Below are 16939 nucleotides of genomic sequence, written 5' to 3'. Positions count from 1 at the left end.
GGGCGTGGTGCTGGCTACCCACCCAATCGTGTGCCGTGCCGGCCTTCATAGGTCTTGCTCGCTAACAGCACTTGCCCCTACAGTCTGTTATGCCTACACGGGGGATCTTTGTCTTTGGTGGTGGTGACGATGATGTCCGTGATGATGAACACATTCCTGCTGAGGGAGCTGGTAGGAACGTTGTTGGGTTGCTCGATCAATGGCTAGGGTCAACGGCGGCGTGGTGTATTCCGCAAATATGCCCGACTGTGAGGGCGGGCACAAGCCGGCGTGAGTAGGTTAACGTTGAGTTTTAAAGGGCACCACGGGTGACCAGCGCCTCCCAACCCAGCCCCACCCCTCCCACCCCCCACCCAGCCCCACCCTCCCCACCCAGCCCTCCCCATCCTCTCCACCCTCCCCTCGCCACCCAGCCCGACCCCTCCCATTTTTGGATGCACGACGGACGGACGGACACAATAATCCCCTGTGGGCTGGTGGAACCAGGTGGTTCCTACCAGTATTATTGGATTTCAAGGTGGTGGTTATGATGATGGTGGTGGTATTGATGGTGGTGATGATAATGATAGTTTGGGTGATGGTAATGGTTAATGATGATGTATGATATGATGCTGGTGGTGACGTCAAGGACAAATGTGATGGTGGTGATTGATGACGAAGATGATGATGACCATGCAACACTGGCCTTAGATATCACAAGAGCATGCCTAATATTCTCACCTCGATATCATCACACCAGACACACAAAGACAAAGATACCCCCTATAGCATCAAGAGATTGTGGGGGCAAGTGCTGTTAGCTAGTAGCAGCGCTGCTGAAGGAGACCAAAACAAGATCCCCCGTGTAGCCTCTAACAACTGTCGGGGCAAGTGCTGTTAAACGACCGCCTACGAAGGCCGGCACAGCACACCCACCACACACCCACCCACCCACCCCCACACACCCACCCACCACACACACACCCACCATCCACACACCACACACCCACCCACCACACCACCACACACACCCACCCACCACACACACCCCACCATCCACCCCCCCACACCCACCACCCACCCACCACACACACCCACCACCACACACACCACCACCCACCACCACCCACACACACACCACTACCCACCACCCACCCACACACACCCCCACCCCCACCCACCACCACCCACCACCACCCACACACACACCACCGCACACACACACCACACACCACACACCACACACCCACCCACCACACACACACCACACACACACCACCACACCCACCCCCACACACACACCACACACACCACCACCCACCACACACCCCCCACCACCCACCCACCACACCCACCACACACACCACCACCCACCATACACACACTACCCACCACCCACCACACCCACCACCACCACCAGCTCTCTCCTCTCCCTCCCGGATGTGGCCCCCCTCACCGGGCACTCGAGTGGCTCTCGGTGAAGTCGGACACCGACGGGGCCATCTCAGCAGCCCGTGGCGCGGTGGTCGTGTCCACCACCCCCCCACTCACCCCCCACTCACCCCCCACTCACCCCCGACTCACCCCCGACTCACCCCCCACTCACCCCCACTCCCCCCCACTCACCCCCCCTACCCCCCACTCACCCCCCACCCACCCCCACCCCACTCACCCCCCACTTCCCCCCCCCCCCACTCACCCCCCACTCACCCCCACCCCACCCACCCCACTCACCCCCCACTCACCCCCCCAAACTCTCCAACACACAACCGTGTGGATGCTTGACTCGTAACGAATTGGGCCGCGTGTTTGTCTACGCCAGGGGTCCTCAAACTACGGCCCGCGGGCCATATGCGGCCCGCCGAGGACATTTATCCAGCCCATGGTCACTAATTGGGCTGCGCTGGTGAGCACTGGCCCCTGTTTAAAAAGTTCGAGGACCCCTGGTCTACGCGAACGAACCTCCCAACCTTACTTGATTGGCCGTGTCGGGTGGCGGCGGGTTTAGCGACACAACAACAACCGCCATTCGCCACTAAGTGGCGGTGACGTCACCACGACGCTTGTGCCAGGCCATGTGCACCTTGAGGCCATGTGAAGTGTCGAACGCCCGCTGGCAGGAGGTCACGGGGCAGACCCAGCAGGTGCCACGGGTCGACTGACCGAGATGACCGAGATGACTGGCTGATGCACCACCTGTGCCCCCTACTGTACCAACTTGCTGTGCTTTAGCCACCCGGCGCTTCGCTCGTTGTTGTGAGCGTCGCTCCTCCACCCTCCGTTGTTGCTGGAGGGCGACTGCCTCCAACTGCCCAGTAGCGTCCTTCACGAGACTTCTCCTGCTTTCAAGCGATCAATTCCGGTCCGGTGATTCTGCACTTGCTCTATTACTATAGTACTATACCGCCTTCGACTTTGACGAACGACCGGGTGTTTAAGGTGAGCGATTTGTCGTACTATCTGTCAGTATAGCAAATAAAAAAAAATACAATTACTTCACTGCGCAAGTTAAACATTTGTGTGTTTTTATATTTAGTTTTAAATTTAGGGCCCATTCATAAGACATGCTCCAGCCCCCCGCCCCTAGCTTAGTCCGGCACTGATCTTTAACGTAAAACTTAATTCGGAGCTTTCGTGACTGCAGGAATTACTCTTTGGTTCTTTCGGTAAAGTCGCGTAGAAAGAGAAAATAATAAATTATAAAAAAAGGATGCTATTATTATTTAATTATGATTTCATTATTATTTTCTCGTTTTACGTGACTTTACTGAAAGAGCCAAAGGGGGTGATCTTTAACATTTAAGAAGTTCATCAAACGACGCGGAGTTGACCCAAACCACGAGGCGTGGAGAGTTCCAGGAACAAGAATGAGGCGAAGCAGCAGAGACGTTGAATCAACAATTGGCGTCAGCCGTGGAGAGAATAGATTGTGTAACACAGAGACAAAGGTCCCCCGTGTAGTCTCTAACAGACTGTTGGGGCAAGTGCTGCTAGCGAGTAGCAGCAGCGCCTATGAAGAAGACAAAGATCTCCCGTGTAGCCTCTAACAGACTGTCGGGGCAAGTGCTGTTAGCGAGTAGCAGCAGCAGCGCCTATGAAGGAGACAAAGACAAAGGTCCCCCGTGTAGCATCTAACGGACTGTCGGGGCAAGTGCTGTTAGCGAGTGGCAGCAGCGCCTATGAAGGAGACAAAGATAAAGATCCCCCGTGTAGCCTCTAACGGACTGTCGGGGCAAGTGCTGTTAGCGAGTGGCAGCAGCGCCTATGAAGGAGACAAAGATAAAGATCCCCCGTGTAGTCTCTAAACAGACTGTTGGGGCAAGTGCTTTGCTCCTTCATAGGTGCTGCTGCTAATCGCTAACAGCACTTGCCCCGACAGTCTGGCACGGCCATACGGGGGGGGGTTTGTCTTCTGCGAGACGTCGCGTTCACAGCAAATTCACGAACAATAATCAACGACACTGTTTGTCCAACGGTTCAGAGCCCCCTCCCTCTGAATACCAACTCTCCCACACAATGGGCTCAAGATGAATGATTGCGTTTCTGCTCGGGCGGTTCTGAAGCTTTAAACCTGTGGTTCTTGTTAATCATCGAAAGCACAAAGTAAGCGCGGGCCAACGTGTCAGTTACGTGAACTCCCCTCGCCTGCCACGCGACCGTGGCACAACGCCGCCGCCTGCCACCACTGCTGCGGTTTCGGGTTCGTGGGTCATCAACGTCCGTTGTGTCCCTGCGCAGGTGAGCGAGGCGAGCGAGACAAGCCGGCGAGCGCGCCCACAAACAGCCACCACCAAAACCGACCGACCGACCGACCGCCATGAGCTGCTACAAGTTCCTCCGCGGGATGATGATCTTCTTCAACGTTATCGTGTTTGTAAGTGCGAGGTCGCCCGCAACAACAACAAACTCCCCCCCCCCCCCCCCCCCCGTACCGCTGACACCGCTGTCCCCCTACCCCCCAGCGCCGATCTCTACCCACGGAGCACTTAAGCCGCCGCCGCCGCCGTCGTCGCGTGAAGAACTCCAGTTCAGACGTTTCGCGCTCGCACCCCCACCCCCCTTTTCGATTTAGTGTGCTGATCTTAAAGGTGCATTGAAACCTTATAATACTCCGACTGATGCTCCTGCTGTTGTGGAGTGACTCATGCAGCCAGCTATGGCTGCAGGGTTCTGGTGGTACATGTTGTTTACGTCGTTTATTGTGAAAATTCGGTCACAGTTGCTATGATCACTGGTACATTGCTTTCATGGCTTTATTTTGGTGATTTCGAAAAGTGTATTGATTTAGCCATGTTTGTTTGTTGTAGTACAGAGTTGGACTGATGGCCTTAATCGAAGTTGTCTTGTGGTTGTTGTTGTTGTTGTTTGACTTGCATCCCACTGGGATTTTTTGCAAACAGCGTTGGTGTACGGTGCTTTTTCTGCAATATTTTGCTGTCTTTTCTTGAATTTTCTGTTTGCACTCAGTCACATAGTCACTTTAAGATGTTTTTTTTGTTCAGGTTTTTGTTTTTTGTTGTTGCGGTTGCACCCGATTCAAGAGCCGAATGGCTCACAGGGCTATTCTACCTAACAGATGAAACTTGAAAACTTGAAAACTTGAAAACTTTTCCCCCGTCAGCTCGGCGGAAGCCTCCTGCTGGGAGCCGGCGTCTGGATCAAGGTCGACGGAAGTTCGTTCACGCGCATCCTGGGGCCCGACCTGGCCGTCCACTTCGTGAACGTCGGCTACTTCTGCATCGCGGCCGGCGGGCTGCTCATCCTGCTTGGCTTCCTGGGATGCGCCGCCGCCTGCAAGGAGAGCAAGTGCATGCTCATGACGGTCAGCTGGGGCGTGGGGTGTGGGGGGGGTTAACTGCCTCGCCCCGGTACGCAGGAGGTCGTGGGTTCGATGCTAACCCTGACGACGCCTGCTGCTGCTGTATATTTGGAGTTTGCGTCTCTCTCTCTTTCTCATCATCACGGTGGCTAGGAGATGTTGACTACCTCGTCTGGTGTACAGGAGGACGTGGGTTCGATCCTGACCTTGACGACGCCTGCTGCTGTATATTTGGAGTTTGCGTGTCTCTCTCTCATCATCATGGTGGCTCGGAGATGTTGACTACCTCGCTGAAGACGATGTTGACGACGATGTTGACGACGATGTTGACGACGATGTTGACCACGACGTTGACCACGACGTTGACCACGACGTTGACCACGACGTTGACCACGACGTTGACCACGACGTTGACCACGATGTTGACCACGATCTTGACAACGACGTTGACCTCGATGTTGACCTCGATGTTGACGACGACGTTGATGACGACGTTGATGACGACGTTGACCACGACGTTGACCACGACGTTGACGACGATGTTGACGATGTTTCCGGTGATGTCGCGCGCAGTTCTTCACCATCGTGCTCATCATCTTCATCGCCGAGGTGGCTGCCGGGATATCGGCTCTGCTCTACGGCTCCCTGGTGCGACATTTTTTGCCGTTGTTACCTGCTCTCCTGTTGCCGTGGTTACCTGCTCTCCTGTTACCGTGGTTACCTGCTCTTCAGCAGCCGACCGCGTTCGCTTGCTTCATATTGTGGCACGATGCAGCGGCGATGGCGACAAAATCAACTGCGTGGCCGCTTGAGACATTTAAAATAGAGTGGAACCCCTGGTAACGAGAAATCGCTTAATGACGGGCCTCCATAGAGCCCAATGTGTAGTGTATAGTAGTGTATAGTGTAGTGTGTAGTAGTGTAGTGCCTCTATAGAGCCCAATGTGTTCGCTTACCGACCATTCTGTTAACGACGGGCCGTTGTAGGTACAGTAAAAGTAATTAATGAATTAATTATTTAATCGATTAACCGCTTCTTCGAACATTAAGCGTTTATAATGTTGTTAGTATCTTCACGTATTAAATATCCATTGTTTAAACATTATAAAGTACGTTTTTTTTTCCGGGTGAAAGAGTGGGGTTCACTTTCGACTGTGCATTCCCTACGCTCGCTTGACCACCAAAATCATCATCGCTTGACCACCAAAATCATCATCGCTTGACCACCAAAATCATCATCGCTTGACCACCAAAATCATCATCGCTTGACCACCAAAATCATCATCGCTTGACCACCAAAATCATCATCGCTTGACCACCAAAATCATCATCGCTTGACCACCAAACATCATCGCTTGACCACCAAAATCATCATCGCTTGACCACCAAAATCATCATCGCTTGACCACCAAAATCATCATCGCTTGACCACCAAAATCATCATCGCTTGACCACCAAAATCATCATCGCTTGAACCACCAAAATCATCATCGCTTGACACACCAAAATCATCATCGCTTGACCACCAAAATCATCATCGCTTGACACCAAAATCATCATCGCTTGACCACCAAAATCATCATCGCTTGACCACCAAAATCATCATCGCTTGACCACCAAAATCATCATCGCTTGACCACCAAAATCATCATCGCTTGACCACCAAAATCATCATCGCTTGACTCACCAAGCACATCGTACCAGCCAAATCATCATCGCTGACCACCAAAATCATCATCGCTTGACCACCAAAATCATCATCGCTTGACCACCAAAATCATCATCGCTTGACCACCAAAATCATCATCGCTTGACCACCAAAATCATCATCGCTTGACCACCAAAATCATCATCGCTTGACCACCAAAATCATCATCGCTTGACCACCAAAATCATCATCGCTTGACCACCAAAATCATCATCGCTTGACGACCAAAATCATCATCGCTTGACGACCAAAATCATCATCGCTTGACGACCAAAATCATCATCGCTTGACGACCAAAATCATCATCGCTTGACGACCAAAATCATCATCGCTTGACGACCAAAATCATCATCGCTTGACGACCAAAATCATCATCGCTTGACGACCAAAACTCCATCTCATCGCTTGACGACCAAAATCATCATCGCTTGACGACCAAAATCATCATCGCTTGACGACCAAAATCATCATCGCTTGACGACCAAAATCATCATCGCTTGACGACCAAAATCATCATCGCTTGACGACCAAAATCATCATCGCTTGACGACCAAAATCTCGCTTGACGACCAAATCATCATCGCTTGACGACCAAAATCATCATCGCTTGACGACCGCGCTCGTGGCACCGATGGCCGCCGTCAGGAGGGTCGGTGGCTTCTACGTCCACCCGCGTCTGGTGCGGTGGGCGGTGCGGTTCGTTGCACGGGGCCTGTAGACCCGTGAGCAGCCTTCGATGGCGATTAAAAAAAACAACGCGCCACGGTGGCTCTTCCGGGGTGTTTTTCGAGCGTCGAACTGGGGTTCGGGGCGGACGCACGCGGCGGTCGGATGAGCGACGGGCAGAGGTCTAACCCTGGCGCGGCGTGGCTCGGGGCGGGTGCAGGTGGCGAGCCTGCTGCAAGGGCAAGCCGTGAAGAGCATCAAGGAAGACTACGGGCAACCGGGTACCAAGCAGGTCGTCACCGACGCGTGGAACGCCATCATGCAGAAGGTGTGTGTCTCTCTGTGTGTCTGGGTGTGTTTGTGTGTGTGCGGAGAGCGGTGATGTAGCGGTCAGCGCTACGCTGCGCGACAAACCCGGGTTGGATCCCCGCTCACGGCAAACACCGGTGACGATTATCTGAACCGGTCCTGGGCCTCCCCTAGGTCGACTCAGCCTCAAATGAGTACCTGGTGCGGTGTGTAGTAAACATCGCCACTGGGGAGACCAAAATGCGGTCAGGCGTGGTGTTGGCCACCCACCCCCTCGTGTGCCGTGTTGGCCTTCATAGGTGCTCGCTCACAGCCCTTGCCCCGACAGTCTGTTAGAGGCTACACGGGGGATCTTTGTCTTTTGTCTGGGGTGTGCTGCTTGCTGCCTCTGCCGAGTCTTCTCAAGTCAGTCAACCCCATGGCACCACCTGGGTCTGTCCCGTGACCTCCTCCTGCACCTAGCCTGGCACAGCAGCAGTCAACCCCACGGCACCACCTGGGTCTGTGCCGTGATCTCCTCCTGCACCTAGCCTGGCACAGCAGCCAATCCATGGCACCTGCTGGGTCTGTCCCGTGACCTCCTGCTGCACCTAGCCTGGCACAGCAGTCAACCCATGGCACCTGCTGGGTCTGTCCCGTGACCTCCTGCTGCACCTAGCCTGGCACAGCAGCCAACCCCACGGCACCACCTGGGTCTGTCCCGTGACCTCCTGCATCTAGCCTGGCACAGCAGTCAACCCCACGGCACTACCTGGGTCTGTCCCGTGACCTCCTGCTGCACCTAGCCTGGCACAGCAGCCAACCCCACGGCACTACCTGGGTCTGCACCTAGCCTGGCACGAGCGCTGTGGTGGTGTCATCGCCACTTACTGGCAAACAGCAGCTGCTGCTGCTGCTGTTGTCATTGTCTCTCGGATTTGTAAAAGCGTATCCATAATTCTGCTTGTACGCATCACTTGCCTACACGACGCGTAACATTAACTATTTCAACTAAAACTATTTTTTTAATTGAACAAGTTAAGGCCCCCACTGAGCCGTGTAGATGATTTTCAGCAGCGACACTGGCTATCACAAACGACAGCTCAATGCAGTGGCTTAACGTCATCATCACGTGGACATGTATAGCAGCAGCCAAATAGTCTAAAACAAGTTGATTCTAAACGTGGAGGAAAAACCAGAGGACCCTGGAGAAAAATCCACACGACCACGGGGATAGAGACACGCAAACTCCAAATCTACAGCAGCAGGCGTCAGGGTTGGGATCGAACCCACGACCTCCTGCATACCAGGCGAGGTAGTCAACATCTCCTAGCCACTGTGATGGTGATAAGAAACACGCAAACTACAAATATACAGCAGCAGACGTCAAGGTTGGGATCGAACCCACGACATCCTGTAAACCAGGCGAGGCAGTTAACATCTCACCACCATATAAGGATAAAGATCCCCTGTATAGCCTTTAACAGACTGTTAGGACAAGTGCTGTTGGCAAGCACCTATGATGGCCGGAACGGTACACGATGTTTACTACACACCGCTACACAAGGTACTCATTTGAGGCTGAGTCGACCTGGGGGAGGCCCAGGACCGGTTCAGATAACCGTCACCGGTGTTGGCTATGAGCGAGAATCGAACTCGGCACGCCGGGTTCGTAGCGCAGCGCCACTAACCGCTACGCCACCGCTCCCCACACGCATTGTACAAAGACAAAGATCCCCCGTGTAGCCTTTGACTGACTGTTGGGGCAAGTGCTGTTAGCGAGCACCTATGAAGGCCGGCACAGCACACGAGGTTGGGTTGCGTGGCCAGCACCGCGCGCGACCACCTTTGTCTCCCTAGTGGCGCGCTAACCACTACCCTACCGCTCCCCACACGCATGGTACACACATACACACACGCGCGCGCGTGCTGGTGGCTTAATTTCAACGCCTCTTGTTTCAGTTTAACACGTAGGCTTTCGCGACCAATATCAACTATTAAAGGTTTTTTTTTCTTCCTTCGCCAGTTCCAATGCTGCGGCTTCACCAACTACACGGACTTCGATGGCTCGAAATTCAGCCCGGGGTACAATTTGTACCCGACACTATGCTGCCCCTCCTACAACCTCACCTTGTCACCGACTGCCGCCTCCACCATCTTCTCCACCGCCTCCAACTCCACCTCCTTCAACGCGACCTCCTCCTCCCCCGCCTCCACCTCCTCCTCCTCCCCCACCACCTCCTCCTCCGCCACCACCTTGAACTCCACCCTGGCGGGCACCTTCAATTCCACCTCCTCCGTCCCCTCCAGCGCCAACACCACCTTCTCCTCGTCATCCTCGACCAGCGGCACCTGCAGCAACCCCTACCGCACGGTGAGTGGCAGGGCAAGGCCTCTTGCAATGAGGGGGCGGGGGGGGTCCCTTATCCAGGTATTAGGATCGAACGGGGGGGGGTCCCTTATCCAGGTATTAGGATCAGGCGGGGGGGGTCCCTTATCCAGGTATTAGGATCGGGCGGGGGGGGTCCCTTATCCAGGTATTAGGATCGGGCGGGGGGGGTCTCTTATCCAGGTATTAGGATCGGGCGGGGGGGGGTCCCTTATCCAGGTATTAGGATCGGACAGGGGGGGGTCCCTTATCCAGGCATTAGGATCGGGCAGGGGGGGTCCCTTATCCAGGCATTAGGTTCGGACAGGGGGGGGGTCCCTTTTCCAGGCATTTGGATCGGCCAGGTGGGGTCCCTTATCCAGGTATTAGGATCGGACGGGGGGGGGGTCCCTTATCCAGGAATTAGGATCGGACGAGGGGGGGGGGTCTGGTAAACATTTCAAAGCAGACGAAGAGCCACTGGGGGTTTGTGTTGTTGTTGTTGTGTCTTTGACCGTGACGGGAGAGGCGGCATCACGCAGAGCAAGTGCTACTTGTGCACAATCGTAGCGGGTTTATGGGGCAGATGGACACCACGCATGCCGACTAAACTTGCGTCTATGTAGGTATTTTCTCCCCCCCCTCCCCCCCAATTAGTTATTCTTTAACTGGAACAGTTTTGGCCGTTGTACACTATTTGTGGTCACCAAAACATTCCACAGTGACCCCCCCCCCCCCCGGTCCGGGGCCTCCCCCTAGGTTGACTCAGCCTCAAATGAGTACCTGGTGTGCGGCCTTCGTAGGTTGCTGCTACTCGCTAACAGCACTTGCCCCAACAGTCCGTTGCAGGCTATACGGGGGGATATCTTTATCTTTGTGTTCGCGTGTCTGTAGGGTTGCTACGATCAGCTGAAGTACCTCTTTGAGAAGAACGCCTACATCATTGGAGGCATCGCTGCAGGCACCTGCGGACTTGAGGTCAGAGGAGGTCACCGGGTCACTTGCTGGGTCCCCAGTTCACTGGGTAACTGGGTCAACGGGTCACTGGGTAACTTGGCCACTTGGTAACCAGGGCACCGGGTCACTGGGTCACCGGGTAATTGTTGATGCTCATCTCCTGTTCAACAGCCCTACAGGGCCATCGGTGGAAAATCCACATTCCTATGGCAGGGGTTGTGGGTTGTGGGGCAATGGAGTGTCAAGTCTCTGGTGGTTTCTCTACAAAGTGCTGCTAGCTTTATGGCTTTCGGGAGGGCGCTCAGTGGCGTAGCTGACAGAACGGTGGTCACAGAGTGGAACGGTGGTGAAGTTGACGGGGAGGCAGGCGGTAGTGCCACAAAAGGCGATTGGGGAATGAGTGAGGAGAGCGGCGATGGAGGGGGGGGGGCTTAGGGGGTGACGAGAGGGGCTGTAGGGGAGGGACGGGAAGGAGTGGAGGGGCGATGGGGAGGTGCAGAGGGAGGAGGGAGCGGGCGATGGAGAAGAGGAGGTGAAGGAGGGGGGACTGATTCATGTACCAGGGGCAGTGCTGAGTCTATGGGCAGTGTTGAGTCTATGGTGCAGTGTTGAGTCTGTGGTGCAGTGTTGAGTCTATGGTGCAGTGTTGAGTCTATGGGCAGTGTTGAGTCTATGGTGCAGTGTTGAGTCTATGGGCTGTGTTGAGTCTATGGTGCAGTGTTGAGTCTATGGGCTGTGTTGAGTCTATGGGCAGTGTTGAGTCTATGGTGCAGTGTTGAGTCTATGGGCTGTGTTGAGTCTATGGGCAGTGTTGAGTCTATGGTGCAGTGTTGAGTCTATGGTGCAGTGTTGAGTCTGTGGGCAGTGCTGAGTCTGTGGGCAGTGTTGAGTCTATAGTGCAGTGTTGAGTCTATGGTGCAGTGTTGAGTCTATGGTGCAGTGTTGAGTCTATGGTGCAGTGTTGAGTCTACGGGCAGTGTTGAGTCTATGGTGCAGTGTTGAGTCTATGGTGCAGTGTTGAGTCTATGGGCTGTGTTGAGTCTATGGGCAGTGTTGAGTCTATGGTGCAGTGTTGAGTCTATGGTGCAGTGTTGAGTCTATGGTGCAGTGTTGAGTCTATGGTGCAGTGTTGAGTCTATGGTGCAGTGTTGAGTCTATGGTGCAGTGTTGAGTCTATGGTGCAGTGTTGAGTCTATGGTGCAGTGTTGAGTCTATGGTGCAGTGTTGAGTCTACGGGCAGTGTTGAGTCTACGGGCAGTGTTGAGTCTAAGGGCAGTGTTGAGTCTATGGTGCAGTGTTGAGTCTATGGTGCAGTGTTGAGTCTATGGTGCAGTGTTGAGTCTACGGGCAGTGTTGAGTCTATGGTGCAGTGTTGAGTCTATGGTGCAGTGTTGAGTCTATGGGCAGTGTTGAGTCTATGGTGCAGTGTGAGTCTATGGTGCAGTGTTGAGTCTACGGGCAGTGTTGAGTCTATGGTGCAGTGTTGAGTCTATGGGCAGTGTTGAGTCTATGGGCAGTGTTGAGTCTATGGTGCAGTGTTGAGTCTACGGGCAGTGGTGCTCAATGTGCAGGGGAAATTGTTTGCAATGGAGGGATGCGAGGAGGGAGAAGGACCGAAGGAGAGACAGAGAGAGGGTGACAGAGAGAGGGTGACAGAGAGAGGGTGACAGAGAGAGGGTGACAGAGAGAGGGTGACAGAGAGAGGGTGACAGAGAGAGGGTGACAGAGAGAGGGTGACAGAGAGAGGTGCAGAGAGAGGGTGACAGAGAGAGGGTGACAGAGAGAGGGTGACAGAGAGAGGGTGACAGAGAGAGGGTGACAGAGAGAGGGTGACAGAGAGAGGGTGACAGAGAGAGGTGACAGAGAGAGGGTGACAGAGAGAGGGTGACAGAGAGAGGGTGACAGAGAGAGGGTGACAGAGAGAGGGTGACAGAGAGAGGGTGACAGAGAGAGGGTGACAGAGAGAGGGTGACAGAGAGAGGGTGACAGAGAGAGGGTGACAGAGAGAGGGTGACAGAGAGAGGGTGACAGAGAGAGGGTGACAGAGAGAGGGTGACAGAGAGAGGGTGACAGAGAGAGGGTGACAGAGAGAGGGTGACAGAGAGAGGGTGACAGAGAGAGGGTGACAGAGAGAGGGTGACAGAGAGAGGGTGACAGAGAGAGGGTGACAGAGAGAGGGTGACAGAGAGAGGGTGACAGAGAGAGGGTGACAGAGAGAGGGTGACAGAGAGGGTGACAGAGAGGGTGACAGAGAGAGGGTGACAGAGAGAGGGTGACAGAGAGAGGGTGACAGAGAGAGGGTGACAGAGAGAGGGTGACAGAGAGAGGGTGACAGAGAGGAGGGTGACACAGAGAGGGTGACACAGAGAGGGTGACACAGAGAGGGTGACAGAGAGAGGGTGACAGAGAGAGGGTGACAGAGAGAGGGTGACAGAGAGAGGGTGACAGAGAGAGGGTGACAGAGAGAGGGTGACAGAGAGAGGGTGACACAGAGAGGGTGACAGAGAGATGGTGACAGAGAGATGGTGACAGAGGAAGGGTGACAGAGAGAGGGTGACAGAGAGAGAGAGGATTGGGAACGAGGAGAACAAGAGAAGGGGACATGGAATGAGATGGAGAGAGGACTGTGATGATGATTTAGAATGAAACTAATTCGTTGCTATTCCTCTGTGTGTGCGTGTGTGCTTGTGTGTGCCTGTTTGTGTGTGTGTCTGTGTGTGGTTGTTTTTTCCAACAGCTGGCTGCCATGATTGTAGCGCTTATACTGTACTGTCAAGTGGACAAGCATTGATCACCACACACCGCACCGCACCACACACCACACACCCACACCACACACCCACACCGCACCGTACCACACACCCACACTGCACACCGCACCACACACCCACACCACACCACACATCCACACTGCACACCGCACCACACACCCACACTGCACACACCACACCACACATCCACACTGCACACTGCACCGCACCGCACCACACACCCACACTGCACACACCACACCAAAGATCCCCCGTGTAGCCTCTAACAGACTGTCGGGGCAAGTGCTGTTCGCGAGCACTTACGAAGGCCGGCACGGCACACGAGGGGGTGGGTGGCCAGCACCACGCCCGGCCGCCTTTGTCTCCCCAGTGGCGATGTTTACCACACACCGCACCAGGTACTCATTTGAGGCTGAGTCGAACTAGGGGAGGCCCAGAACCGGTTCAGATAATCGTCACTGGGTGTTGTTGGCCGTGAGTGGGAATCGATCCCGGGTTGCTACACCACCGCTCACCACACATCTCACCACACATCTCCCCACACACCTACAATGCCACGGTATGCACTGTACCACAGTACATACAATGCTACAGTGTGCACTGTACTACAGTACATACAGTGCGCACTGTACTACAGTACACACTGCGGTACAGTGCGCACCCGTGGTAAGATTGCGCGCCAACACTTAAAACCTCAGGGCACCCGTGAATTGTCGGTGTTGTTTAAAGATGTTACAACAACAACAACAACTTTAAATATTTGTTTTCTCTCTCCTCTCTTGAGACAACTCCCGCGTTTTATGAAATGCCATTTTTGCCGTCGCATTTTTTTTCTTAATAATGTTTTTATTGTTAGTTTTTGCACATTGCACCTCCAATTTGTTTTTAAATTCTTGCCAAGGTCAAATGCAAATGACACCCTGCCACCTTGGGGGGGGGGAGGTGGAGGTGGGGCAACGCTGACTATGACTATAGTTTGCATATCGAGATATACCACCACACCTGGAAACCCCTTATAAGTGCTCCTCTACCTTATTACAGAGCAATTCTGAATTTATTGGTCATCCCGTGGCCTTATAAATATCAACGTTCATGCTATACACTACACTATACACTACACTATGCACTATACACTACAATACTACACTACACTATACACTACATTACTACACTACAATACTACACTACACTATACGCTCAACTATACACTACACTATACACTACACTATACACTACACTATGCACTACACTATACACTACTTCTACACACCTTATTACAGACCAATTCAGACCGTCTTGGTCACCCCGTGCCCTGAATCCTACAAAGTCCCATCACGCCGGAGAAACACAAACAAACTCAATTTCCCTGGACAAGAACACGGGGTCAAACCGCGTGGGTTTGACGCGGTAATGCAAATACGTAAACACAAATGTACCCCCCCCCCCCCCCATCATCACACTCCAATTTCGAGTCACTTTAGCCCAGGGGTGGGTCTGGTAGATGGAGCTCAGTGTCCCGGAGTCCCATCTCGACCCCTTGGGGGTGTGCCATGGTTTTTTTGCCGTGGATTTTAACACGTAGTAGCAGCAGTAGCAGGAGGCTTTTGCCACCAATATCCATTAGAGGTGTTTTTTTTTAGGGGGGCTGGGGGGGTTAGGGGCCGTCCATAAATGACGTCACGTACCTGGTGGGGGGGGACGGTCAGACATTTGTGACGATGTGTGACGAGGGGGGGGTAGGGTTTGAGAAATGTGACGTCACGTAAAAATTCGCAAGTTTAAATAAATATAGAATTGTTATAACAACACTAATTGTTATAACAGCACTCCTACAACATCAGAGTGCATCGCCACATTAAATACGCACTACAATGACAATAGTTTAAAGCGATTTGAAGCATGTTTTATTTTCAGGAGGGGGGGGGGGCAGAGCTTTGTGACGTCATTTGAGGGGGGGGTGTCAAAAATCGTTGTTTAGGGAGTTTGTGTCGCGTAAAGACAGAACGCGGCCCGTGAACTCCACGGATTGCGTGTTGGAGACATTTACAATTTGAGAGCGACGTTTCGCCGGTGACTACAACCTCAACATCGTGATGATGACTGCTGCGGGATTTGGCCTGGGGGGGGGGGATGGGGGGACAGCCCCCTCTTCCCCCCCCCCCTCTGCCCCCCCCCCTACTTTGGACCCCCTCTGCCCCCCCCCCTCACCCGAGTCGGGAGCTGTGACATTAAGCGACCCCCCCCCCTCCTCCCCCCCCCCCCCTCTAAAAGAAGGGGGGGTGGGGGGGGTCACTCAACGAGCTCCACCGACCTTCGTGGTCGTCCGTCTCATCCAAAGACAAAGATCCACCGTGTAGCCTCTAGCAGACTGTCGGGGCAAGTGCTGTAGCGAGTAGCAGCAGCACCTATGAAGGAGATAAAGATAAAGGTCCCCCGTGTAGCCTCTAGCAGATTGATGGGGCAAGTGCTGTTAGAGAGTAGCAGCAGCACCTATGAAGGAGATAAAGACAAAGATCCCCCGTGTAGCCTCTAGCAGACTGATGGGGCAAGTGCTGTTAGAGAGTAGCAGCAGCGCCTATGAAGGAGACAAAGATCCCCCGTGTAGCCTCGAGCAGACTGATGGGGCAAGTGCTGTTAGTGAGCACCTATGAAGGCCGGCACTGTGGCACACGAGGGAGTGGGTGGCCAGCAACCACGCCCGGCCGCCTTTGTCTCCCTAGTGGCGATGCTTACTACACACCCCGCTATACCAGGTACTCATTTGAGGCTGAGTTGACCTAGAGGAGGCCCATGGACCGGTTCCGCATAATCGTCAAGGGTGTTGGTGATGGCCCCTAAACACTCGCCTAACCACGACTGCCGAGTCAAACGTGAAGCGGCCAGCAACAAGCAGCACTAACTGGTCGTCACAGACTGGAGGCGATGGTCGGAGGACCGGGTCCATGTCTGCCAAGGGCACTCGCCGGTTTTACTTATTTTTTTTTTTACTTATTGGTGGTGGTGCTGATGGATTAAGATGCAATTGTTGTATTATTTTTTTTATTTCTTAGAAGAGCCAATATTTTACTGTCGAATAAAAGGGGAAACAAATGTATCGATGATGATGACGATAAAATATATGATGACGGTGGTTATGATGCTTTTAATTCTAATTGTTTGTGAACGATTGTATTCTACGGATGAATAAGACGCACGTGGCCCATGTCCATGCAAAGTGTAAAACAAATCTCCTAACAAAGGCAAAGATGCCCCCCTCCCCGTGTAGCCTCACCAGACTGCTGGGGGCAAGTGCCGTCAGTGAGCAAAGCAGCACCTACGAAGGCGGGCACGGGACACCACGCCCGGCCGCCTTTGTCTCTCCCCCACCGGGGCTGATGGAAGTT

At 53.7% G+C, this 16939-nt stretch overlaps 1 protein-coding gene across 2 annotated transcripts; it reads left to right on the top strand.

The window, feature by feature from the left end:
- The first annotated feature begins 3778 nt into the window (after positions 1-3778).
- Positions 3779-15673, top strand: LOC133346371 (tetraspanin-1-like). Of its 2 annotated transcripts, XR_009755553.1 has the most exons (8): positions 3779-3853; positions 4601-4801; positions 5372-5446; positions 7393-7500; positions 9487-9834; positions 10723-10806; positions 13523-13678; positions 13722-15673. XR_009755553.1 is itself a non-coding variant. In XM_061557871.1 (7 exons), exons 1-7 carry the CDS (start codon positions 3797-3799, stop codon positions 13574-13576), a joined length of 927 nt encoding a protein of 308 aa, XP_061413855.1. In that variant the 5' UTR covers positions 3779-3796; the 3' UTR covers positions 13577-15673. The 2 variants fall into 2 exon arrangements, 1 of the variants encoding a protein (XP_061413855.1); XM_061557871.1 differs by having other exon boundaries at positions 13523-15673.
- Positions 15674-16939: the final 1266 nt, after the last annotated feature.

The sequence above is a fragment of the Lethenteron reissneri genome, chromosome 24, assembly GCF_015708825.2.
Source record: "Lethenteron reissneri isolate LAM-NWPU_2019-01 chromosome 24, ASM1570882v1, whole genome shotgun sequence".
NCBI classification, from domain to species: Eukaryota; Metazoa; Chordata; class Hyperoartia; order Petromyzontiformes; family Petromyzontidae; genus Lethenteron; species Lethenteron reissneri.
The sequence above is the reverse complement of the archived record's forward strand: the minus strand, read 5'-3'. Positions and strand labels throughout refer to the sequence as shown.

Coding starts and splice junctions, on each gene's coding strand:
- LOC133346371 (XM_061557871.1), top strand. CDS start 3,797: ATGAGCTGCTACAAGTTCCTCCGCGGGATGATGATCTTCTTCAACGTT. Junction 5,447..7,392: donor CTCTGCTCTACGGCTCCCTG/GTGCGACATTTT, acceptor GGGCGGGTGCAG/GTGGCGAGCCTGCTGCAAGG. Junction 7,501..9,486: donor GGAACGCCATCATGCAGAAG/GTGTGTGTCTCT, acceptor TTCCTTCGCCAG/TTCCAATGCTGCGGCTTCAC.